The sequence below is a fragment of the Gopherus flavomarginatus genome, chromosome 9 (genome assembly GCF_025201925.1).
Source record: "Gopherus flavomarginatus isolate rGopFla2 chromosome 9, rGopFla2.mat.asm, whole genome shotgun sequence".
NCBI lineage: Eukaryota > Metazoa > Chordata > Testudines > Testudinidae > Gopherus > Gopherus flavomarginatus.
Genome location: NC_066625.1, coordinates 79,531,911 through 79,558,164, shown reverse-complemented (window position 1 = coordinate 79,558,164; position 26,254 = coordinate 79,531,911). Strand labels below are relative to the sequence as shown.

Genomic DNA, 26,254 nt, shown 5'->3' with positions numbered 1-26,254 from the left:
GAGAAGCTACATTGTAGGGTTACAGTGCATTGACAGAACTGTGAGAAGGACATTAATAGAATAGCAGGAAGTGCTGTAGTGTCAGGATTGGATTGTGTTGGCAGAACGGAGTAGGGAGCCCAACTTTACAGTAGCAGGATGAGTTATTGGCTAGGATAAAACCAGGGAGCAAAGTTGTAGAGGGTGACTTGCACAAATAAGAAGGAACGGGCCTAGCTTTTGTGATGACTGGCTATGGCCAGGGCTGTCAGTTGAGATCTCTTATCTAAGGTTCATGTTTTTACTTTTGCTGTAACAGCCTGAAGAGGAACAGTCTGCTTGTGATGTCACCAGTTCCAGCTCATCGGCAGATGACACAGTCTCTTTGGAGAGAAATTCTTCTCTTGGGAGTGACATATCCCTTCCACATGCTCTAAACTTCAACAGGCCTAAGGAGAGGCACACTCTGGATGGAAACGGCATTGACATGGGAGCTGCAGGGGGACGGGAGAGTGAACTTGGTGGCTCAGGCGAGATGGAAGAGGAGCTGGACAGTATTACAGAAGTGCCTACCCACTCCTCTGTCTTGAGAAATTCCATGCGACCACTGTCACCATTCCGACGGCACAGCTGGGGGCCGGGGAAGAATGCTGCCAATGAGGCAGAAATCAATCACAGGAGGTGAGTGAAAAAGGCTGTTTAAAGCTGTTTACACGCACATAAGCACATGTATGTGGGCTTTGCGATTGGCATTTGAAGGACGTGCAAAAACAAAGAAAAGTGAGGTCACACCATGAACTCTGAGGAGAGAGAGAGAGAGAAAAACACTTACACAAAAAAAAGAAAGAAAGAAAAGAAAAAAGCCCCCAAACAAACAAACTAATCTTCCTGGTTTTAATTACATGTTGAATTAAAAGTACTTTATGTCTACAATATATTTTAGCTGTTCAGAGGACTTAGGTCCTTATCTAGAGCCCATTGAAGTGAATGGAAACACCTTGGACCAGTCCTTAATGGAAATTATCACCACGTGTTCCTATGCAGAGCGTTTTGCTAAAGGAAAGGTCATCTGAGTATTAAATCAGATGAGAATAAACACAGCCACTATTAATCAGTAGAGTTCTCACGTTAACGTGTTGTATGGGCTGCAAGATGTAATGGAAAAATATAAGCCTCAGTCTTGGGACTGGGATGGATGGGTTCCAGTTTGACTCCTAATAGAATTGCAGTATTGAATGAAGTGGACAGACTCTATACACCCTATGCCTAGGGTGTTCTTCCAGTTTCACCCTCTTCTTTCTCTCCTTTCAGAAGAGACTAGGGAATGCCATATACCTCTTTACATCAACTACTGTGAAAAGAAATAATGTTGTTTTCCAGAACCACTCTTCTCTTGTTTTGCAGTTGCAGAAAAATTCCACCCACAAAGTAACTGATTAGGAATAAGCCTCTGCATTCTGAGTAACTGTCAAGTTCTCTGACTCCCTTTGTACCCATCATGTTCTTACGTACATCAGCCTTTCTTCATTTGCACCGCACAAAAGTTACTCTAGTTTTACATAGTCATTTAAGATCCTGATCCTGTTGAAAGCAAGTAAGTTTGGCCGTTGATTTAAATAGGACCCACATCCCTTTAGAGCTAGGGTGGTCAAAGATTGTTCCCTAAGTCACACACATAGTATACTACCCTCATCTGCAATATGGATGTGTGACTTGTTGGAGACTGCAGGTCCATCAGGAGTCAAATTGGAACCCATCCAGTTGAATGCTGGGAGTTGTTGTTTTCATGGGTCACAGCTCCGTATTAACAAGTAACATGGTCAGAGTCATCTGCATTATATTAAAACCAATATTTGTCCTTTGGTTCCTGGTAAATTGCCAGAGGGCAGAGTTTGTTGACCCCAATTTAGAGATATGTCACCCTTTAATACATGTGCATAAATCCCCTTGACATTTCTAGATGTTATTTTCACACACTGAAGAGATATTATAGATCCTTAAATTATAAGTTTTATTTCCTCTAAAGCTAAACTTGAGAAACCATTCGGTACTTGGAAAGTAATATGCATTGTTTGTTTTGTTACATGACTTTGTCATCCCTTTCTAGACTTCTTCCCAGGTCCCAGGATGATACACACATAAGTAAAATCACATCAATATTTTGAAACAGCAAGAGAGGCAGCTTCAGAGATCAAAGACAGTTTATGATAGACTGAGTCTATAAGCTCATAAATTCATTTAGAAAGATTTATTTTTTATGTACTGAACTTATTATGTAAGGATTTCTGAGGGTAATAAACTCTGCATATTTGGCAGTTACAGCTAATGCTAAGAAATGGTGTTAAAAACGTTTGGATCGGAGGCTGGATGGCACAGGTTGGATGTTTGTGACATGGGAAAATATTCCTACTGTAAATGATTGATATATTCTTTTTTAAGTAAAGAAACAGAGGAATTATTTTTATATTTTCACGTACACAGCCACCAATAGACAAGAGTGTATGTCTGGCTGAAAGGTGACTTGTAAAGGAAAAAAACAGTTGGGGTTTTGCACCTTTTTGCTTATTTATGATGCCTAAAGGCCTGGAAATTAAGTTTTTTATTCAAACCCAAATCTCTGGTTGGTTGGTTGATGTTTGCTAAGAACTATTTAACTAGAATATTTTTGTTGAGAGTTTAACTCCTCCATCCCTTCCGTTAAGGGCTGAGGGCCTGATCCAGATCCACTCAAGTTAAAGGTAGTGTTTCCATTGACTACAGTGAAACCTGGACCAGGCCCTGAGAGAACTGCCCGTGTGAGACTCTACCCTCCCACATGGATCCTCTAGCAAAAGCAGGGAATAACAGATTTGATATTCTGTGTATTTCTATGGTACAAAATTAGTGGAGCATAATCTTTTTATTAAAAGAAGAAGAAAAAGACGAAACCTGTTGAGCATCTTAAATATCTTTTAAATATGGTTTTAAAAACATTTTTTTTCCTTTATAAATCTCATGAAGATACTGATAAGGCTGCAATGGAGCATGCTCATCTTTGGTAATTCTTAGAGTTCATACTGAGTGTTATACATCTCACCTGGGGTGGATTGCAGCTCATATAGACATACTCAGCTAACGTCCCTAGTACAGCTAGTGGAGCAGTACAGGGTTCGTGGTGGACTGTACACAGCCACTTGGAACCCAGGGCAGTTACTCAGGTGGCTAGCCCACACTGGAATCGTGCTGCCATGCGTCACTGCTCCTGTGTCCATGTTAGCTGGATTATAGCTGGCTCGAGGATGTCTTTGTGAACTGCAGTCACAGACCATGTTTTCAGCATTGCCATGCCATCAGATTGCCGCTAATTGCCATGTTTTTAATGCCCTTTTGAAGGAAAGAAAAAATTAGATTTTTCACTGATGGTCCTTTAGACTTTGTCTATACTGCCACATAGATCTGTTGCTGGTGAGGGATGCTAACAATGGCTGCTGTTGAACTAGCACTGACTTGTTTGTCCTCGTCTACACATACAGCCAACCCATGATTGGCACCTGCTTATGTGCAACCATTGTCAGTGGCCATCATACTTTGTTCAGTAACAGGGCCTTACTGTGAAATAGAGGGAAGAAGTTAACTTCACAGGAGATGCATTGCTCTCTTAAATGCTGTAGTTTTTTATACTCCTCTTTTCATTCCTTCCTTCTGCTGTTTGTTTGGTTTTTTGTGGGGGGAGGGAAGGGCGGGGTGGGAGGAATGGGCGTTTTCCCTTCAGCTGTCATTTGTTCATTTTGTTCCATTCTCATCTCTGACCGCTTTCCATGATTCATTTTCAGTTCAACGCGAGTTCTGGGGGATGGTATAAGGAAGCCTCCCATTCATAGGAGAAGGTACAGAGCCAACTAACTTGACTAACCATTTTGCATTTGAATGTCTACTAACTTCATACTCTCATATTAGTTAGATTCAGTACTTCTTGGAACATTTGTCTTATACGGAGACGCATCCAATTCCATCGCTCTCACCTTTCACCTGACACAGCCCTTTCAGTGCAAGCTGCAAAGTCATTCTTTCTAGGGCTTTTAGTTGATGGGGTGGGTTGAAGGATATTGGACATTGCGGATTGGAAGCATCCAACAAAATAATGTATTTAGGACTGGAGGTTGAATTTAAATGGGCAAGTAATTGTTTTTGTCCGCCTTAATTATTGTTTAAAATGTATCAAAATCTCTAAATCTCCAAGGTAGGCAGGTGGGAACATATTTGAAAATAGTACAGAGGATATGTGATAAACTTGGTACACCGAAAGCAGCTGATTTGCTTTAATTTTAACCTTCTGGGTTTTTTTAACCCTGCCTCTTAACAGCTGGAAAATAAGCATGATTTTCAAGCCAGTTTTTGTCCCTTTCTATCTGGCAAACGTTTATGATTAATTATCCTTCCCATACACATTTATTTATATATAAATAAAGTAAGGATAAGACAAACTTACCCCTATTTTATCGTTGAAGCATCAGCATTATTAATTTATATGAGCAGCAATGTTTACAGCTAAGGAAAAAACTTTTTAAAAAAAACTAAATGCTGGTTCTACAGAAACACTTTGTAGACCCTACAAAAATAGTTGCTGCTATTGCTGTTAGAATTCTTGGAGATGCAGTAGGGGATCCTTCCTTTGCCCTCCATGACCCCGGTTTTATGGGGAGTTTTGTTGTTTTTGACCTTGTCCTCCCTACCAGACCCATTAATTCCTTTGACGTAACCACTTCTTTGAAATTTTACTAATGATTGTGTCATTGTTTTGACTGAGAGACTAAGTACCTGCTACGTTGGTTCACTTCATGTGCCATGACACTCATTCTGGTACTGCAACAGAACATGGATCTTTTGTGTATAGTTGTTTCCTAAGGCCTTGTCTATAGTAAAGGGGTTCAGCAATATATTCCCACGAGTGCTATAACTGGTTCAGTTGCACCAGTGAGAATTTTTTTTCTACATGATCTTTGACTGTAAACACAGCTGCTGGTTTTCTTCCTAGTTGTGTAGAGTGAAACATTAGCCCTTGACAAGCCGTTGACATGGCCATTGACCTTGACTCTCAACTCCGCAGAAGCATGCGCTCTCACACCTTGCTGTAACATGCAAAAACCTAAATTCTCAAGCACGGCCTCAAGGAATTAGTGCTCTGTGTGCCTTCTGCGGTATCTTCCTTTACAGTGCAGCACAGATTGCACAGGCCTCGGTGAAGTATGTAGCATCTCTAATTATGATATTATAGCCTCTGAGAAGAGCAAGTGAAAGGGGAAATCGTTATATTTCCTCTGTGCTTCCTCTTGAGGCTCTCAATCCAGTATCTTCATGTGTGCTCACACCTACTGATATCCTTATTACCTTCATTAATATAGTAGACTTCAGGTTATTGTTACACCCACCCTTAATGAAACACTGTGGACTCCATTCAGCTCAGACTCCACACTGCTTTGTAAGGGTAGCATGCAAGGATTGCCTCGTGAGCATATGCATGCTATCTGCTTTTTCCCAGCTGCACAGTCATATCCACCTGACTTCTACAGAGGAGCTTGGGGTCCTTATGCTAATGGTAAAGAGAACATGTCTCAAGTTGGCCGCTTAATATCGCTACTTACCTTTCCCGTTTAGGTCAGATTCTTTAGTCAATGTTCTCTCATTCTATCTCTTTACCACTGCCCCAGCCTCCCAGCCTTTTGGATACCCTACAAGCGAGTGCTGGAGAGGGGACAGTGGCACAGCCTCAAACTAATTCCAGTCTATAGCTGGTCACACAAATGGCTCTTCTCTCTTCTCCCTCCACCCTGCTCCCCAGTATTCTGCCAAGGGTTTGTATATATATTGTAGGATGAGCCACTGTCGTCACTTTTGCATGGTGTTGCCAGTAGCTTGTGGGTGGCTCACCAGCAGGATTATAATTCTATATGTCTGTGTTTTCCACAGCTCTTGCCAAGAATTTTTATTCCTCTCTGGGACCTTCTGCCATTTCCTCCAAGCCTCCTACTCCTTCATCTCTCAGTTATAGAGTTTCTGCCCTGCAGTTTTGTAGTCACACTATAAAATTTATATAGTTAAGAAATATGTGTAGGTAGAGAGAGATTATATATATACATACATACACACACACACAGAGGTCTACAGAACTGTCAGCTGTAGGTCAGTTTTCATTGTGAAGGAAATTGGATACACTTTCCTTCCCTACTTCACCCCCACAATACACACGCAACTGCGTGAGTGTGTTGAACCTTTGTCTTACGGGACGCACAGGTCATTTAGGGGTGTCAGCAGACTCTGAAGGTGAGAGCAGCCGTGGAGCTGTAAATGATGTGTTATTTGTAGTATAGCAGTACACTGACTCCCTTTGTGACCTTGAGCAAGTGTCTTATCCCCTTTGTTTCAGATTCTCCATCTGTAAAATGGAGATACTTCCTTGTCCTGCAGAGGTTTACTTAGCTGCTGATTACAATGCACTTTAAAGGTTGTGCATGTTAGAGCAAAGTGATTGTTCATAATAGATATTTATGTTAATGTTCTGGATCAGAAAAGATCTTCTATATATCTGATGGCCTGCTGAGCACAGGAGCTTCATTGACAGATGCATCATGGCTAGGGCCGTAAGAAATTCACAGTCCATTTTGGCCAATTTTACGGTCATAGGATTTTTAAAATTGTAAATTTCATGATTTCAGCTATTTAAATCTGAAATTTCACAGTATTTTAACTGTAGGGGCCCTGACCCCAAAAGACATTGTGAGGTGGGTGGGTCGCAAGGTTACTATTGTGGGGGGGGGCGTTGCGGTCTTGCTTCCCTTACTTCTGTGCTGCTGCTGGAGGCAGTGCTGTCCTCAGAGCTGGGCAGCTGGAGCACGGCAGCGCCACTCTGGTTGGGAGCCCAGCTCTGAAGGCAGAGCTGCCGCCAGCAGCAGTGCAGAAGTAAGGGTGGCATGGTATGGTATTGCCACCCTTATTTCTGCACTGCTTGATCAGCTGCCACTATTCTCTGGCCATATAGCTCTGAAGGCAGCAGTGCAGAAGTAAGAATGACATGGTATGGTATTGCCATCATTCCTTCTGTGCTGCTGCTGGCAGGGTGCTGCCTTCAGAACCGGGTGCCTGGCCAACAGCCCCCCCTCTCCAGCCACCCAGCTCTGAAGGCAACAATGCAGAAGTAAGGGTGGCAATACTGCGACCCCCCCCCCCACCAAATAACCTTGTGACCACCCCGTCGCAACTCCCTTTTGGGACAGGACCCCCAGTTCAAGAAACACTGGCCTCCCCCCATGAAATCAGTATAGTATGGGGTAAAAGCACACAATGACCAGATTTGACAGGGGGAGACCAGATTTCACAGTCCGTGATGTGTTTTTCATGGCTGTGAATTTGGTAGGGCCCTAATCATGGCCCAGTCAGTAGCCTCAATATGAAACTACCTTTAATTCCTAGACAAACTGCTGCTGGATACCCTCAGACTGAACACCATGGGTTCTTCAGTTAACTGTTCGTTCTTCTTTATTCATTTAGGTTCCTTTGGCCCCATTTCTGAGTACTTCCAGTTTTGCTTGGAGTGCTGGAACAGAGTGGCAAGGGAAAAGTGACTTTATGCCTCCTTGCACTACCTGTATTCTGGGTCCACTTGGATCCTGCTCAACCCCTGATGTCAGAGCAGCTCTAGGGCTGCTCAAACTTATGTTCTGTTTCCCATAGGCCCCTGGGCCAGAGAGCAATGCTCTCTGGCTATGCTTCCTACCCCAGGAGCTGGGAACAGGACCAGTATAAGGTTACCCTGGTGGCTCTGTATTGGTGCAGGACCTTGCAATGGGGGTTTCCTGGGGCAGTTTTCTGCCCCCTTTAAGCACAACAGCTGAATAGAAAATCAGTTCCTCTGTGCTCGAAGAGTCTGCAGTTGGGCTCTGTTGGGCATATTTGTAGGGCCAAATTTAACAGTGTAAATGCTAACTGGCAAAGAAATAATAATTGAAACTTTGTTTAAAATGAAAACCAAAGAAATTGTCACTGTGTTTTGAAATTCTAATTGTTTTACATGCAAGATGGAGACTGTTTGGTTCTTGGCACTAGTATTTTGACAAGAGAAACTTTCATTTCATGTAGAAGCAGCAGAGAGTCCTGTGGCACCTTATAGACTAACAGACGTATTGGAGCATGAGCTTTTGTGAGTGAATACCCACTTTGTCGGATGCATGTGAGTATTCACCCACAAAAGCTCATGCTCCAATACGTCTGTTAGTCTATAAGGTGCCACAGGACTCTTTGCTGCTTTTACAGATCCAGACTAACATGGCTACCCCTCTGATAATTTCATTTCATGGTCCCTGATTTGGATTAATCCTAGATTCATTGTGAAATAAAAAGCAGGAAGCATTGCCTAGTGCAGATAAAGCACAGAACTTGGAGTCAGGAGAGATGTAGTTTCTGTTCAGGCTCTGACATTGACTTGCTGTGCAACCTTGATCAGATCACTTATTCTCTTCTTCATTCTTCCTCATCTGTAAAATGAGGTTAATATGCTTACCTGATGTCTCGGGGGGCGGGAGGGGAGCATAATCCATTCTGTGGTTGTAATGCATTTCTCAGATCCTTGGATGGAAGGTGCCATAGTAGTGCTGATTACTGTTGTTATTAATAGACCTGTTACTTCATGGCCATTTGCTTTATGTGAAATTGGCCTTTGTGGGTCTCAATCCCATTCTCTCTCTATAAAATGCTATGGCTTGGCTTGACTGGGTTGCATGTGCCTATGAAATGAATAAAAAATTCTCTCACTGAAAAAAAGCTGGTACAGATTTTCACCTATGGGACATGGAGTGAGCTCGCCTTTCACCTCCAATTCAGTATTGGTGTCCATTGGTGGAAGCAGTTCAAGGGAAGCTTGCAGTACACTACCTACACCATCCCTGTTCTGTGGTAACTAACAGGGCTTTAGTGTCCCAGACTGCTGATATGGTACCTTTCATCCAGTGTTAATTAACATACAATGCAAAAATCTTTCTAAAATTAAATAAGGTCAACAGAGTCCTGAAGCATTCCCTTTCTATGACAATCCAATAACTGCAGCCCTTTTCCTTTCTCTGCCTTTGATATCCTCAGTTTGAGCTGGTGTCCCTCTGGCGTACAGTACATTCCCATGGGTGCTGACTTTAATTGTAGAAGGTATGGTATAAATAAATGTGCAGCAGCAAAGGGGCATTGCAAACACAATATTGTTAGCTCTTTGTGTGATAGTCTGTTTCTCTGCTACCCTGGCTGGAATGTGCTTGTGTCTGTTTGCTTTGTCTGTTTCCCCCCCAGTCACATTTGGCATTGTGTCCTTCAGAGACTGAAGTGCAGGTGAAGGTGGTGGTTAGTCTCTGCTAATCTTGCGTGTCAGAGAAGCTGCATTATTCACCCGGAGCTGCTTTTTTTTCTGTGGTGATGATTTTTAGGCACATCTCATACAATCAGAGCAATGAAAGTGACAGCAAAAGAATCTAAGTTAATGAGATACAGTTCTGTTTTCCTCCATACTGACTGATATTTTGTAGGCGTTTACATTCATACAGACTGCTTCTAGTACAGTGAGAGTTCCTTTTGCTCTCTCTTGAGCAGAGAAGCTAGTCATTTAAACCTCTTTAGAACAAAATCTGATAACCACAGATTTGGTTTTCTCAGGCACTTCAAACTTGTGTGTCCTGTAGAAAGTCCAGAGTCAGAATTAATTATCACAGGTCAGATCCTCAATGGAGGTACACTGGCAGAGGTGAAGATCTGGACCCAGATTTATTTTTGCCTCCAACAGTTAAAGGATAGAATTTCTAACTATTTTCTGGAGGCTAGATGACTCTGAGGTTTGGAATAGAGATTGTTTACTTTAGAACACTGATTTAAATGTGATCCAAATACAGTAGGTTAAAACCACAGATCATTATCAGCTGATGACTATTTGAGGGCATCTCTGAAGTGAATTGCTGTTCTGAGCCCAGTTATTAGAAGATAGATGTCAAGATCACAGCAAACTACCAGCGCGATTTTGGGCTGGAAGAATAAAAAACCTGTCCTCCCTAGATAATAGGGGTGGGACAGCTTTCCCCTTGCAGATGTTTGGAAGTAAATTTTACAATGCATGCTATAGCTAAACACAATGCAATTAAAGGCTTTTGTGAGTTGATAAAATTTGTAAATTCTGTGATTTGTCTGCCTCTCGTTTACTAACTTGAAAAAATCTTTGGAAGCCAGATGTTTGTCTCTTCTGATTTTAAGATTTACTTCAGCTTTTGCTTTCAAGATGATACATGTTTGTCAACCACCAGCTCCTCCAGTGATGTGTAGAATACTAGTATCCGTTTGGTGTCTACGTGGATTTAAAGCTCCACTGTACATTACTAAGTATTTTATTTTTCCGTTTTAACGTTTTGAATGTTAACTCGATAGTGAGTTAGATTTCATGATTAACCTTGAGTCCAAGTGTGTTGTATAGATATTAAATGTTTTCTGTAAAACACCCGCCCCTTATCCAACCGCAGCAAATTCTCATATAATATACGATACATAGAGAGGACAATCAAAAGAACGTAAAAGTGTCACTGTAATTCACATTTTGTCTTCAGGTACTCATAGACCATTAAATAGCAATTGATTCAGCTCCAAAGTTTGAAAAAAGAAGTATTTGAAATGCTAAGGTTATATCCGAAAGATGTCAGGAGGTGCACTGGAACTAATGTGTTCATGTTTCACCTTTAGAAAGAGGAGTTGAAATCCTCATTCATGTCAAAAATGAAAATGTGTGTACTGGTGTCATCTTTAGTTCCTACTGTATATTGGACCGTAACAAAAGCCATCTTTCTCCAGGAAGGCCCTGGATCAGAATAGCAGTGTTTGCTGCACATGAGAATTGAGCTTCAGTGGTAGAGCTATGTTAAGGATCTAAGACTGGCATAGTTGGGGGTACTGCAGGTCAGGAAAGAGGTGACTCTACAGATCTGTAGGGTGACCCCGGCCTGGAATTGCAAGGGATGCTGCAGGTCAGGATTGAGCTGCTGGATACAGTGCTTTTGATAGAATAATGAGGTTGGAATGATAATAGAATGTGTGGCGGCAGGGAGGTTGGTGTTGCAGGTGAGAATTGAGCTACGCTAGCGTGGCTCTTCATAGGGAAAACTTGCATATCAACAGCCGTCACTGTGACTGAGTCTGACCAACCCTTTCATAAGCACCAATGTTGCAGACAGATGCTTTTTGTTTTGTTTTAAATGATCGAGTCTGGCTCAGTTGGATAACCTAGCTGCAGAGGCAAATGCTGAAATGTGATGGACACAGCACTTAGATTTTGGCACTAGTGCTCTGCTTTCTGCCAAAGCCTTGTACAGTGGCAAATGCTAAGCAGCATCAAGGTACATCTCTGCGAAGAAGAGTTGTACACATTCAGTATATTGCTGTCTATAAACCAATGACTTCATAGCTGTGGGAGGGTATAGAACATTTCAACATAGAACTTCTGTTCAGGGGCAAATAGCATCAGGATATACCAGCTATGTCTAGCTTAAATTGAGCCGCATCCAATATATCATTTGAAGCTGAGAGAATGGAATGAGTGGAAATAAGCACACCTAAGAAAGCTCTCAGGTTTTCTTTTGCACTGTTCAAGAGAGTGAGAAGGAGTCCAATAACACAGAAATGTATTGGTCCATTATTCTCACGCAGCCATTTGCCTGAGTGTACCAAGATACTGCTGTCTGCAGTGAACACCACAAGCTGCTACCTGCACTAGGTCATATATATTACTCAAGGAAGTAACACAGACTGAGGGAGTAATATACATTTCACTCCACGGTGAATGTCGAGGTTGCATCCTCTTTGAATTAGAACGTGCCTCATGCACACAGTTCAGGTGCCACATTCTATGTTAAAGCATAAAGAATTTCCAAGTCTAACCTCTCTGATTTTTCTTCAGTTACAGCCTAGAAGGCCTTGCAGGAGACTCCGATGATAACAAGAAGCCCTCCTCAAATTTAGAGACTTCCTCTTTGAGTTCCAGAGACCTCAGGCGAAGTCCACTTGCTAGTGATGAACGTGGCTCCTTGGTCTCACTCACTGAAGAGGAAGTAGAATCTGAGCAGGGGGAAATCAGAGGCTTTGACCGTCAGGTAAAGCTGTACATTTCTTATTGTTGGGTTTTCACAAAACTCTAAATCAAAGGCTCCAAAACTTTTCCCTCTTTGCATACATAATACAGAGATATTCTCATCTTTAATATAGATGTGTGCCTGGCAAAGGCTAAAAGATGCATCACTCCCACTTGATCAAAGTGACCTTGCTACTCAGCCATAAAGGCAGCATGGTTAGACCCTAGGACAGAGAACAAGTAACTCCTGAGTCCTCTGCTATGGACTGGATGGTCTTGGAAAAGTCAGTTTGCTTCTATATAATGAGGCTTAAGAAAATGAATGTTTGTGTGGCACTCTGAAGATGTGAAGCATATATAAGTACTAAGTATTATATTATCTGTTAAGTTTTTTAGGTTTATACCCATAATGTATAAGAAAATGAGGGCCTTTCTCTTTAATAATAACCTATATTCTGATTTTTTTAATGGTCTCATTCTACTGTTACAAACAGCAACTAAATGCAATATAACAAATGGAGAACTATGCAAATTTAGGTTCACCTTCTAGGAGAGGAGGTGTAGATGGTGATGATTTAATCAGGAGAGATGGGCCTGTGTTTTGTGGACATATATCTTCAATCTGTTTTATTAAAAAGGCAAATATATTAAATGCATTGAATATCTGAAAGCCACACTTCCACCATAATACAGTAACTCCTAACATAACGTTGTAGTTATGTTCCTGAAAAATGCAACTTTAAGTGAAACGATGTTAAACAAATCCGATTTTTCCCATAAGATTTAATGTAAATGCAGGGGGTTAGGTTCCAAGGAAATTTTTTTAGGGCAGACAAAAAGCATTATCTACTGTACAGTACTGTACTGTACTGTGGTTGGGAAGTGCCCCTGGCTTATCCCACACAGGCACAGCCCGCTGCAGGCAAGGATGCAGCGGCAGCTTCCCCGGAGAAGAACAGGCCCGCCTCTTCCCATCCCCGCTCCACAGGAGGCCCACCTCTTCCCATCCCCGCTCCTTCCCCCGCCCAGAAAGCCCTAAGTGCCGCCAAACAGCTGTTTGACAGCACTTAAGGCTTTCTGGGAGGGAGGGGGAAGAGTGGAGACACCGCACTTCCCCGCTACTGCCTCTCCCTCCCAGAAAGTCCTAAGCGATTGGTGGTTGGGGAAGCTCTGGGAGGGAGGAGGAGAAGGCCGAGAAGAGGAACTTGTGCAATGCTCCCTTGTAAAGTTGCTGCTCTTCCAGCCAAACAACATTATAAGGGAGCATTGCACAACTTTAAACAAGCATGTTCCCTAATTGAGCAGCAACATAACTTTGAAACAATGTTAAGCGGGAGGACCTTAAATGAGAAGTTACTGTACTTCTCTGGGCAGACACAAAATAACGGGGGGTTATTCAGCTGCCCCTGTTTAACTGCTGGAGATCATCTTTGTTGACTGATCCTGGCACACTGATTTTCTTTGACATCTCCATGAGTCTCACACAGAGGAAATTGGTGTTGCTTAGTGCATCTGTCTCTTGAGCATCAAAGTGTTGTTGAAAGTGGCATTTGAATCACAGCCTAAGTAAATCCTCACTTCCCCAGGTGAAGGGAGTAACCAGGGCTCATGAGAACTGATGTGTGAGAGCCAGCGTTACGACGTGGGATTGTCTCTCTTAGCCATTGCTTTGATGAATGGTGTTCATTGAAAGTCCGTTGTTACAGCTGCATACCCTCAGTGTCAGACTCTTGCCATTTTGTACTGACAGCTGATGTGTAACCTTGATTTCTGCGTTCCATTAATAGGCTATGGATAAGCAATAGAACCAAACTGAACTCTTTAAGGTTCGAGCTTCTGGGGCAGTAACAGATAATTTAATGTAATGGAAGACTGTGAATGACACAGTGAGGGACAGCATTAAAAACTTTATTTAAAATAAAATAATTAGTTAAAGCAGACAGGCATTACAGTATAGCCATACACTGCATTGATGCCCACATTCCAAGATAAAATGGTGCATCCAGGCTGATCAGTCCCAGGATGAGAAGAATGAGTATATCATCCTTTCTCTCTCTGGTACCCCAAATTAGCATACTATCTTTATATAATCAATTATAACACCCCTTAATTAATTAGCATTAGGTCTACCTTTTACCATATTTACCATAATTAAATATTTTCTACTTTCTCTTTGGTTGTTTAATGTCACACATAATCTTACTTAATATCTAGGTAAATATAATTCCAATAATTATCAGTATAGATAGCATTCTTCTAAAACATTCACATTTTGTCTAATACACTTAAAACTAGAATCTGTTTACAACATGGCCTAGGATTGTCTCTGAATTTATCTCTAACTTGCCTCTAAATTATCTCACTTTACTCATATTTTACTAGGCCTTATTATTATCATACCCAAATTTAAGGCCCAAATGCATATTTTCTACTTACATTTCAGCACATTTCTATTTAACATAAGCAAATGTCATCTCTATCGGCTACAGCTGAAGGGGTTGAAATCACAGCAGTATTTTCATTGGTCATCAGACAACAAACATACATTTTATTGGCTTGCCAGAGAAGGAAGCAGCCTGTGCTTGCCTTTATTTTTGTTACATACTTACATTTGTTTCCCATTTTTAAAGACGTTGCATTTCACTTTTACAATTCCTCTGTGTTTTTGTTATGCTGCAATTTGCCATTTGTGTGCCCTACCACCATAGTTGGGCCCATCCTTTTGGGGAAGGTATTCTTGACTGTTTTAATGTTCCAGTATTTAAAGGGATGGGCAACTAATACATTTAAAGACTAGACCATAGTCTGCAGTTGGGGTGAGGGCATTGCTTGGCATATCTGCTTAATAGAGTTGTTTTCTATTCCACAGATGCGCCAAAGATCACAGCCGCATGGATTTAATTTCTGTACTTCTGCCACTTCTTCTCCGCTGACCAAATCCATTTCGCTAATGACAATCACTCAACCAGGACTAGACAGTGAGTAAACATGACTTTCCATTTGCCTTATCATCCCATATGCAATATTCACATACCGCTTGCTAACTCTCCAAGATAGAATCCCCCCAGCTTTCTTTCTATCTTATTACTTGAAGTAGAGGTATGCTTCTCTACCCCATTTAATTACGAGAAAGGGGCATCACTCATGTTTAGACCCAAATGTACCACCTTGCATACCTAGAATTATTTTACTCTGTTAACATCAGTTATTGATATTAGAACTGATGTTTCTTGAGTATATTATAAAAAACTGATTATGTTCATGATAAATCCCGTATCTTTTTGAATTTCTTCCTCTGCTGTTACTATAATGCTTCCTTGTTTGAGGTATTACTTTTCCATATCTTGGAGAGTTGAGAGATGCAGAGATATGGAATCCGAATCTTCTGTATCTTCAGGAGAAAAGCTATAAGACTAGTGTTTAGGCCGGAGAGAGAATGGCCTTCCTGATATTTGTTCTCTAAAGGACTTTACTCATTAATATTCCTGTTACCTGCATCAACCTTTCTGTGGGTTGAAGGGCATAATTTCAAGTTGCATGCTTTTGAGGAGAAGCAACAGATGCAGGGCTGAAATGTCAAATGTCTGGGGTGCTCTTCTTAAGTTAATTTCAGTGAAAAGAATAAGTAGTTTGCAGAGTTGTCTTTATTCCAGATGTGCTTGAGAAGACCACACGCTGCTTCTCCTCACTAAGTGTTGGCCAGACAGTATGTTTGGTCTGCTTTTATACAATTCCTCATTGGCTTTATGAGACCAGCTCTGAGCTTTTTCTCATTACTGAAATGCATATGTTCTGTAGTTGATTCATCAGTCTTTATATATTGTGGATTAAATTTTACTAAAAATATCGTGTCCATTTTTGGCTCATTGGTCAAAATCATCCAAACAAAGTTAATAGTTACACCAGAGATTTGTTTGCCCTTACATTTATAAAAAAAACAATTCTATTTCACTTAAATTCATCATGGGGCTCCTCCCCCGAACGCAGTGACAAAACAGCCATTCAGTGGGAACGTCACACCCAAAAAGACCTGTTCTTAGCAAAAAGACATGCTTTAAAGTAAAGTGTTTTATTCCGTTTGTATGGTTCTCCCTGTTAGCTTCCAGAGAGGGTGTCCTGTAACATTTTTAAGTTCATTGCCCTCATTCTTCCATGATTAATAAGCATGTGGCCTAAAGGATGTGTCCCATAGCAACAGTAACCAAAACACTGCCAAACCCATCCAATAAAAAAACTACATCTTACTCTATATTATGTCACACCCTCTTTCCTCTTTTTACTCAAGCCCTTCATTTTTTTTTAAGTAAACAGTTTGTTGGCATCATTTCCAGTTGCTAACCAAACACTCTAAATAACACAGTCCCAGAAAAACAGATGTTTTTTAGAGGACCAGAAAGCTTAGCCAACCTAATGCTTTTCTCCCCATTACTTGGAAACTTTCTGTTGGGCTCACTGAGGACACTGCATCAATAGAAGACTTATGCCACCTCACTTTCAAGTAAACTGCGACCCATTTCATAAAGAGGTTTCCTTCATAATGCACATTACAGGTACCAGCAAGACCTGAATTGGGAGCAGATAAACTTGGTCACAGATCCCTCCCTTTTTTTATATTTGTTTTTGTCTAATTAATGTCAACCCAACCAGAGCACAATTCAAGGAATGAAAGTGGTAACTCAAACGAGACTATGGAAATGGAATATTGTTAATCAAACCAGTTTAGGGTAGAATAGTAGGGTCAGTCTGGTGGCTAGAGCTGGGCCAAATTATGGGCCTAAATTTTCAAGACTGTCTAACTTTCTGAGTGGCTAATTTGAGATACCTTAGAGAAGCCTGGTTTTCACTGGGCAAATGCGCAGCACTTTCTGAAAATCAGGTCCCTTTAAGATGTTTGAAGTCAGACAGCTAAAAAGTAAGGCATCCAAACTCATTAGTCATTTTGAAAATTTTTGTCATAAGGTCTGTTCCCAGGTCTGCCACTTACTGATTGTGAAAACTTGGGCAAAACACTTAACCTTTCAGTGTCTCCATTTCATCATAATCATCATGGCAAATCCCAAAGGGATGTAGCCTCCTTGTAGAACAAGTGCCACCCAGATCGATCTTTAGCAAGATCATCTTTAAAACAGGCATGATAATTCTTACTAGCCCACGGGGCATTGAGTTTTAATGTTGGTGAAGTGCTTTTGTGCCTTTTGTTGGAGGATCTCACAGTATAATACATAACTTTATTGGATTTCCAAAACTGAACATCGATCTGTTCATTACAGCATATTTAGTCTATACTTCGTTATACAAGAATATATTTCAGTGATTTCATAGAAATAAAGTAAATAAAATCTAGAACAAGTTTATTTATCCATGATTATTCTGTCCAATTGAATAATTTTATCAGAACATAAGAACAGCCATATTGGGTGAGACAAAAGGTCCATCTAGCCCAGTATCCTGTCTTCTGTCAGTAACCAATGCCAGATGTCCCAGACGGAATGAACAGAACAGGTAATCATCAAGTGATCCATTCCCTGTCGCCTATTCCCAGCTTCTGCCAAACAGAGGCTAGGGACACCACCCCTGCCCATCTTGGCTAATAGCCATTGATAGACCTAACCTCCATGAATTTATCTAGTTCTTTTTTTGAACCCTGTTATAGTCTTGGCCTTCACAACATCCTGTGGCAAAGAGTTTCACAGGTTGACTGTTCATTGTCTGAAGAAATGTTTCCTTTTGTTTGTTTTAAACCTGCTGCCTATTCATTTCATTTGGTGGCCCCTGGTTCTTGTGTTATGCTATATGCTATAAAATAAAGTTTATCCCAAAGACTCCAAGGTGCCCTGGGTGGGAAGAAAACAGCTTGTTTTGCGCAAAAGCTTTAAAAATAAAACCCAACTGGGTAAATGTTTGGGGGATTTTGGCCTTATCTTGGTCGCTGCATGTGCATGTCACGTGTTGGTTTGAGAACCGGTTGTAGAGTTGCACTTCCTCTAATCTCCAGATCTGTTGTTCTTGCTGCATCCACACCGTCCTGAAGGAACTGGCAGATGTGCATTTAGTATTCACAAATGCTAATGCTGCAGCATTTTATATAATCAGAGAGTTCGCAAGAGCTGTTGGCTGGAATATGCTGAAGGCTGCTCCCAATTTGGGAATAACACATTTCCAGTGAGGAGAATTATTACAATTGCATACAGGAGCTTATAAAACTAAAAATAACTAAACTGAAGTAGGAACTAAGCCAGGCCTGGGGAGCTTGTTCTCTCTACATTTAAAATATTGTGGCTCATCTTTCCTCTTTGAGAATAGTCTGACAAAATAGTAACCTAAAAAGGAGAAAAAATAATTCTTCACCATTGTGGTTTTCAGAGCAAAGATGCAGGAAACATGAGTGATTTGTTTGTCCATTAGCAAGTTTATTAGGGTATACGAATAAAACTATAACTTAATTTTGTCTGCAAATGTCCCAGCTAAATGTCTTCCACTGGGAAATGCGTCTCTGAGGTTTTTGCATTAAGCAGTGCCATTGATTCTTGAGTGTGTCACATGACCTTGACCAGTCCCTCCCATGCCTGGTCATATTGTTCAGTGACAGTGAAAACACTGCGGGAGATTTTTCATCATGTTGCTTTTTTTGTCTGGGTAATCCTATGCGTTCTGAATTTCCGTTTTGTCTTAAGGTACAGAACCAAAAATATACAAGAGACTCTTTATAAATGGTCAAAAAGATGTTTGCTCTTTTCAGTTGTTTCTTGAAAACTGAAATTTGGTTCCTTAGCGTTTGTTTCCTCTATTGTGCATGCATGCACGCAAGTTTGTGTGAAAAAGGATTGCTCACAAGCTCTAGGATGTATGTGCTGATTTGTTATTCTGGCATTGCTCAGAAAGGCCGAGTTTTGTTGTAGGCATTGCTAGTATGCTTAAGCAAATAAAGCCTTTATTGTTTTGTGTGGTAAAAGGCTTTCGAAGACTGAAAAAATTACATTGATCTTGAAGAAAGGTTTTTAAAAGATAAGTCAATTTTTCCCCCCACCAATTGTTCCTGTAGGTAACTGTCTGTTAGCTCCATGTTTTCTTTAGTGACTTCTTGCAGCTAACTGCAGTATTTCAAATTGATGTGCTATCTTATATCTGCTTGGTTGCTCTTTAAAGAAAAGGCTACTTTTGCGTGACTCTAAATTGCACTGAAAAGCAATTCCTCTCCATAAATCCTTAAATCTATGCACATTTCAAGTTGAGTATCAGTCTTCCCTCTTTCTCCTTTTTACCTCTATTTTCCCATATGAAAAATCCCTGTAGTGTTTAATAGAAAATAATAGCCACCCTATAGAATTTAATAGGGAATCATATCTGTGCTATAGAATTCTGTAGTATTCAAAAACTTACAGGATTTAGTAGAGAATCATACTCATCCTACAGGTGTATTAAGAGTAACGTGATCAGTTTAGTAGGATTATATATTGTTTTACCCCTATTAAATCCCATAGTACTTTTCCATAAGAGTTATTATGGCTGGTAGGACACTGTGCCTCTGTTTCAAGAAAACTACTCTTTAGCCAAAGATTAGATGGTCTCCTGCTATTAAGGAACTTTTCTTAAAAGAAATTAATTTAAAAAGCCAGTGCAGTAGAAGGCTCTTCATCTGTGTAGATTTGAGAGAGTACGGACACATGCCGGGAGGCATTGGCCCTGGTTCCTAGAAAAAAAACAGATCAGGAGAGAAACATCATCATTTCACAGACTGCACTAAAAAAAGAAAAAAAGCAAAACATTTAAGTATGTGACAGAATTATACCTATGAGTTTTTGCAAGCTTCAGTCCTGTTACAAGGGTCCACGTCACGAAATAATTTGATGCCCTGGTTGGCAGGCTCATCAAAGTTGGACTGAATAGATCATGGAGATTTTTCCTTCCTGTAGAACAAGAGGTATGTCCTTTGAAAAGAATAGTAGGCGGAAGGCTGCTGCTGAGAATGCTATGTTTGTTTGAAAGATAAAGTAGGGAGTTCAGCTCTCCAGTGCTATCAGTTCAGGACCTTTCACAAGAATAAAATAAACTGGATCTTCTAAGAGCAGCAATGGTGGCAACACTAAATAAATAAATAAAGCTATCAGTTCAGCAACACTGTGTGGCTGTAATAGCACCTGGTATGCCATTTAAATGAACAAGGTGTGCCACTTAACCAGTATTTTGAGACATTGAAATGGATTCCCTGGCAATTATCCCAATAAATTCAGTAGGTGCTGTTTATTCTGGGATTTTACTGTATTTGGAAATATAATTGTTCAAATACATAATCCTATTGAGCACTGCAACAAAAAGCTGCCAGTGAAAATAAGAGAAGCCTGGACCCCAAAGTTATGCATGGAATTAAACGTGCACCTTTTAAAATAAAAATGGAAACAAGCTGAATTCTTTGCTGCCTCTGCCTTTTCTGAAATCAGCTGCTCTGCTTTATTTTTAGTTTGCGGTTGGCTACTTTCTTCTCCTTTTTATTATTAAATGCATTTTCATGCATGCTCTAATGTCTGCTGTTAACCCACTTCTCAGCCCAGAGACGGACTCGACCATGCGGACGAATCTCCTTCTCCTTCAACATCTCTCCACTCATCCCTAAGTCTAAAACTCTCTTTTCTGTTGGCTCTTCTTCCAGTGGTGAGGAGGAGGAGTTGGATAGTAAGTAATCGTTTTACATGAACTGCAGCCATTATGGGTGGAGGTAAGGGGAAGGTATTTCAGCTTTTTTTAGACCTGGCTATTTTAGCTTGGGAGCATTACGATAATCTTTCCATTGCATGATGCCTAACAGCTTCACCTTCGCCGTTGTGTCTAAATGCTTCAGTAGCAGCAGAATGAAAGGATTTTAATCCAAAATTGTTAATATTCCAACACCTTTCTGATACATCAGGGAGGCTGGAAAAGGTTGATTGTGTCAGCTCAGTTAGTGTGATGTACCTACTGCCATGGGAATGGGAAATATTGTTGGTCTTTTAAAAAAAAAAACTATTATATTGTGAATATTCCAGCACGCTGGGAAAATCAATTGAGATGGGACCCCAGACCATGTGTGTGGATCTGAATGCTCATAAACTGCACTGGCAAGAGTTTGCCCACTATGGGCATTTGCAGTCTGAACATTGATTTGGATTAGAATTTCACAGCTGTCCCTGTTATCTGGTGAGTTAAAAGCACACATCTGAGCCAAACACACTCAAATTTTGGGAGCTCAAAATCTGGATCCAGATTTTCTGGTTGAGGTCACACCTGTAGTGTTTTTCCCTGGAGGACAAAGATGTTCATGCAATGATTTTGGGTTGTGGTTGGTTGGGTTTTTGTTATGACTTACCCCTCTCATTGTAGTAAAGGAGACTTCTCCCCAGCCAAACTTTTAAAAAAAAGAAAAAAAAAAGTCATCCTGCCAGAAGACAGCATGACCATTTAAAATCAGAGTAGCCCAGACTGTCTTGTGTTCTTTCCCTCAACCATCCCATTATGACCAGTGAGCTTTAAAAATTGAGTTTATTACTTCCCCAGAACAGAAAAATGTTCCATAAGCTGGGGGCTCATCACTTGGAAATGAAAGAGAAGGAGAAAGACCTGGTTTTATTAATCATCCGTAGGATGACAATGAGCCACCAATGTAATGCAGTCAGAGAAAAAAACAAATGCGATCCTGGGATGTATCAAGTGAGATGTTTCCTGTAGAGATAGGGAATTATTGATGCTATTGTAAAAGGCACTGGTAAGACCTCATCTACAATACTATGAACAGTTCTGATCACCCTGTTGAAGAAATATGAGTTCAAACTAGTAGAAAAGGGCTACTAGGATGATCAGAGGAATGGAGAGTCGATCTTACAAGAGGTCTAAAAAGGTTTAGCCTATCAGAACAAAGGCTGAGAGGGGATACGGTTGCTCTCTCTAAGTACATTGAAGGTAAACATCGAAGTGGGATAGGAGCTATTGCAATGTTGGTACAGGAACAAATGGGTATAAATTAACCAGGAATAAATTTAGCTGGAAATAAGGTGGTTTCTAACCATCATAAAAGTGAGTTTTTGGAACAATAGGCATACAGGGGGCAAATTACCACACTGCTTTGAAGATGGAACTTGACTCCTTTATACACCTCTACTTCAATATAACATGACCTGATATAACACAAATTTGGATATAATGCGGTAAAGCAGTGCTCTGGAGGGGGGCGGGACTGCACACTCCAGTGAATCAAAGCAAGTTCGATATAACGCAGTTTCACCTGTAACGCAGTAAGATTTTTTTGGCTCCCAAGGACAGTGTTATATCGAGGTAGAGGTGTAATCTGATCATATGATAGAGTTGCCTGCGATAACAGGAGACTGGACTCAGTGACCCAAGAGGACCTATGTCCTGTGCTCCTACTTTGCTGGGTGTTTGTTGTAATCCCTCTCATTCAAACAGTTCTGTGATGGCTTTATATGAACGTTGCTTTAGCCACAGGTATTTTTAGATACAAAAACCCTAGACTTGTATTTTTTCCACCTCTCCAGGGCTCATATCTGATGGAGGAGATGGATGCATTTACTTTTAGATCAAGTGTGCATTTTAATTACCTTCCTCCAATATCTCTACACATCCCTTGGAATGACACAATCATATATTTAGATTGCCTTTTTTTGGAGGGGGGGGGGACGAGTTGTAGATTGTAGATGGGTACATTTTACGGAAAGTTTAGTTGGTTGTGAGCAGGCTTTTAGAATTCTTTGGCCTCCTTAAGTTTAATAACTAGCTGTCCTAGGGCGCTGCAAGCTGTTTTCTGTCATTCAGGCATTCTCAATGGAATATGCCACTTCTGCAACTTCTTCCTGTATCACGAAACTTATGAATTATTCTAAGTCTGTCTACCATGTGAAATTATTGTTGATGGTGAAGCTCAGAAGGTTCAGATAAGCACCCAGAAGCTTGGCTGCTTATCCATACTCATTGGAGTTGCACAGTGGGGCTGCAAATCTCAAAAGAGTAGTCTTTTTCAGGTGCTATCCAGTCATGGCACTGATGAGATTTTCTTGCTGTTGCCCAGCACTTACGCTTTTGGTTCCAGGCAGAGCCAGGAAGCCCTGAGGGAGAAGGAAACAGAAAGTATTGAGGGAGGAAAATCTCTCTGTCCTTCCCTCTGTCTGTTTTTATGGCGAATATAACAGGTATCTGAATGCTGTCATACAGTCCTTTTTTAAAACATTTAGGTTTAGTAAAAAGCATTTTAGTTCAGAATTTGGGTTGGTTGTTATTTTGTCTGAGTTGGTTTGCACACCACTGTCAATGATTCTCTCTGTTCAAGGTACAGTATTGTCTCACATATGGGATGAACAGCAACTGCATCATTGAAATGCCATGCAGCTCAGGAATTCTCAGAGATGCTGAAAACTGGATCATGAACAACAGATTATTGCAGCTCTTGATTAAATATTGCTTCATCCCACTTATTCTGGTGACAGTATAGGATGGTAAAATGCTTCATAGGTTTTATATGGCATGTTTAAATTCAGTCAAGGCAGATGATGGTTAAATATATAGAGAGCGAGTGAGCGAGCAAAGAGGTTTAACCTGTGTTGACGAGTAGATTGAAGTTGATGTGAAGAGCAGAGTCCACTATGAAGTTCACCATGGACAACAGTTTGAGCCTTTAAATTACTTGTTCAATACTTAGATACTCAGGTAATAGGCACTATTCAAAAACCGGAGATAGATAGTAAATGGTATGGAGCTTGACTGAATGAATATCATTGCACTATGTTATTGATTTGAGACAAATCACTTGCTAGACTAAAGGCTCCTCAGAGGACATACAAAAAGGGTCTCCTAAACCAGGACTAGGTGACCAGGTTAGGCTGCTGTTTAATTCATGAATATCCAAGAATGAAAGGTAACAAAAAATAGCCTTCTCTTATGCTATTCTAAGAACTGTAGTCAGCAATCGAGACTGTATTTATTTATTTTAAAAGTGGGGCTGGGCCAATCCTGAAGAAATGTGGTCTTTTAATAAACTTTATAGCTTCTGGGTACTGATCTGCCCTTTGCTTCGGATGTCAAGTGCTAAGTTCATTTGCATTAGCTCTTAGCTCTAACTTCTGTTAACAGTGTTTGAAGCCAAAGTACTATTGTTCTTGTGGCAATTACAAAATCATAATAATAAGACCAGCTATGTTGCTTGCTGTCATTGTAGCATGTTTGAAAATACTTTAAAGGGGTCCTTTAGAGTCCTGCCATGCCTAGTTCCTGGAGGAAGGATCAGGCATCTTTCTCTGTCTGAATTGATTTGTTTGGATTTTTTAGCACTCCCAGATACTAAGCAGCTACTCAATAACATCTAGCATCAGTTAGATAATCTGCTCCAAGCATACTATGTAGGCGGGTTTCTTGGTGAACAAGAGGAATTTGTGTCACTGGAGGACTTCAGTAGCATGTTGTACATCGTTTTTTCCTGGAGCACAATTTTGGGTGATTAAGCTCTGCCTCTGTAGACATTTCAGTGGAAAAATGAATAAGGCTTCTCTTGTTTCCCTTATCCTTTTATTACATGCTTAAGGGTTGTGAGGGGGAAATGAACTATAATTTTATCAACTAGAATTCTGTTTTATACATGTACTAAGGAAGTATTTTACAATAGATTCATTCTGTTGGAATATAAAAGCGCTGAGGCAGTGTCTCTCATTTTCACCTATTGTAATTAAATTAGCAGTTTGGAATTATGCACTCATAATGTACGAGTGAAGATCCCAGATTCACATCCTTTTCCTTACAGCTGGTGAATGATAAAACTGCTAAACAACCCACCTCTTTTTCCACCTCTGTCACTAACTCGGAATCCCATGGGCTGTGGTGACCGTTCTTTCCCCATGGCACATGAAGAAACATATCTGAGCCCTTAACTTCTAAACAGTCCCCTCTTTTTCATAAACCACCTGAATCCAGGAACTATGTTTTTAGCACTACTGTGGGCAAGACTTCGCTGTCTAACATTTTTGTTTAATCTTTTCCAGGCACACGATCGTTCAACAGCACCAGTAGTTCATTGCCTCAGAGGTACAGTACTGTGATGGTCTGATCTTTACTCTGCTGAAATGCCAAAAATATAGATCTGATTATTTTTTTTTAGAAGTATTGAGCACTCCTAGCCTCTCTTGACTTCAGTGGAGTCTGCAAGTGCTCAGACCCTCTGAGAACCAGGCCAATATTTGTGTACATTGAAGAACAATTTAGAATTGTAAAAGATTTTTTTAAAATTGCCACACTGGGAATGAAGATGGGTCCATCCATGCAGCTGTCATTTCCTGAACAGTGGTTAATTCTGGATGTTTAATGTTTGTTCACAAATAGTAAAAGTTTAGAATATTATTTTATTATTAATCAACATACATTTACACAAGACCCAAATATTATTCCCACTTTTTCCCTTTCCTCTTGTCTATTTTTTTTATGATTGCAGAGATTCTCATGTTTTTTAGATGTACTTTGTTCATCCTTGCGTGACTGTAAGCAGAGATCCTCTGTTCTGACGGGATGTTTGCTTTAATAATTCCTTTCTGCATGGGGGCAAGATAGCAGCATTTGTGGCATCATGGGAGCTGGGGTCTTTGATCACTACTTCACACTTTGTGCTATTTCTCCTGGCAGATCTGACTTGTCTGACTTACCCAGAAGGCTCTTGAGCACCTTTTATTGCTGTTTTCCTCTCCCTTTGGTTTCTTCAGCTGACTGCTTCACTTTTGTATTCTGACATGTCTTGGAAAGACTGTATATTTTATGTGGAATATGACTCCTTTATGTACATCCCTACAGTCTTTGCTTTTCTTTTGGAGTGGAGGAGTGTTGTGGGGAGGAGATATTTTAGTTTTCCCCCTTGGAACTTAATTCTTACAGTGCATGCTGAGGATTTGGACAGGAAATGGTGCATGTTTTTATAGGACCTGGTGCCTCCTTTTCCCTAATGTAATAAAAATGCTCCTATTTATTTGTACTGTGGTAGCCCCTAGGAGCCACACTGGTGGACCAAGACCCCATTGTGCTAGGCATTGTACAGATAGAACAAAAAGATGGTCCCTGCCCCACAGAGCTTGCAGTGTAACAGCCTTGTAAAATGTTCCTAAGTGCACAGCAGTGTGTTATCGTCTGAAATCTCTGACA

General features: G+C 40.6%; 1 protein-coding gene across 3 annotated transcripts in view; it reads left to right on the top strand.

Annotated features, from left to right (window-relative positions):
• AKAP13 (A-kinase anchoring protein 13) overlaps positions 1-26,254 on the top strand; it is a 343,718-nt gene that overhangs the window by 256,527 nt on the left and 60,937 nt on the right. For all 3 annotated transcript variants that reach the window (XM_050967379.1, XM_050967378.1, XM_050967380.1), the window contains 7 exons: positions 299-660; positions 3,792-3,845; positions 9,088-9,150; positions 11,927-12,119; positions 14,967-15,075; positions 20,642-20,767; positions 25,111-25,153. In XM_050967379.1, coding sequence (XP_050823336.1) covers positions 299-660; positions 3,792-3,845; positions 9,088-9,150; positions 11,927-12,119; positions 14,967-15,075; positions 20,642-20,767; positions 25,111-25,153 — 950 coding nt within the window. The remainder of the gene's footprint in view (positions 1-298; positions 661-3,791; positions 3,846-9,087; positions 9,151-11,926; positions 12,120-14,966; positions 15,076-20,641; positions 20,768-25,110; positions 25,154-26,254) is intronic.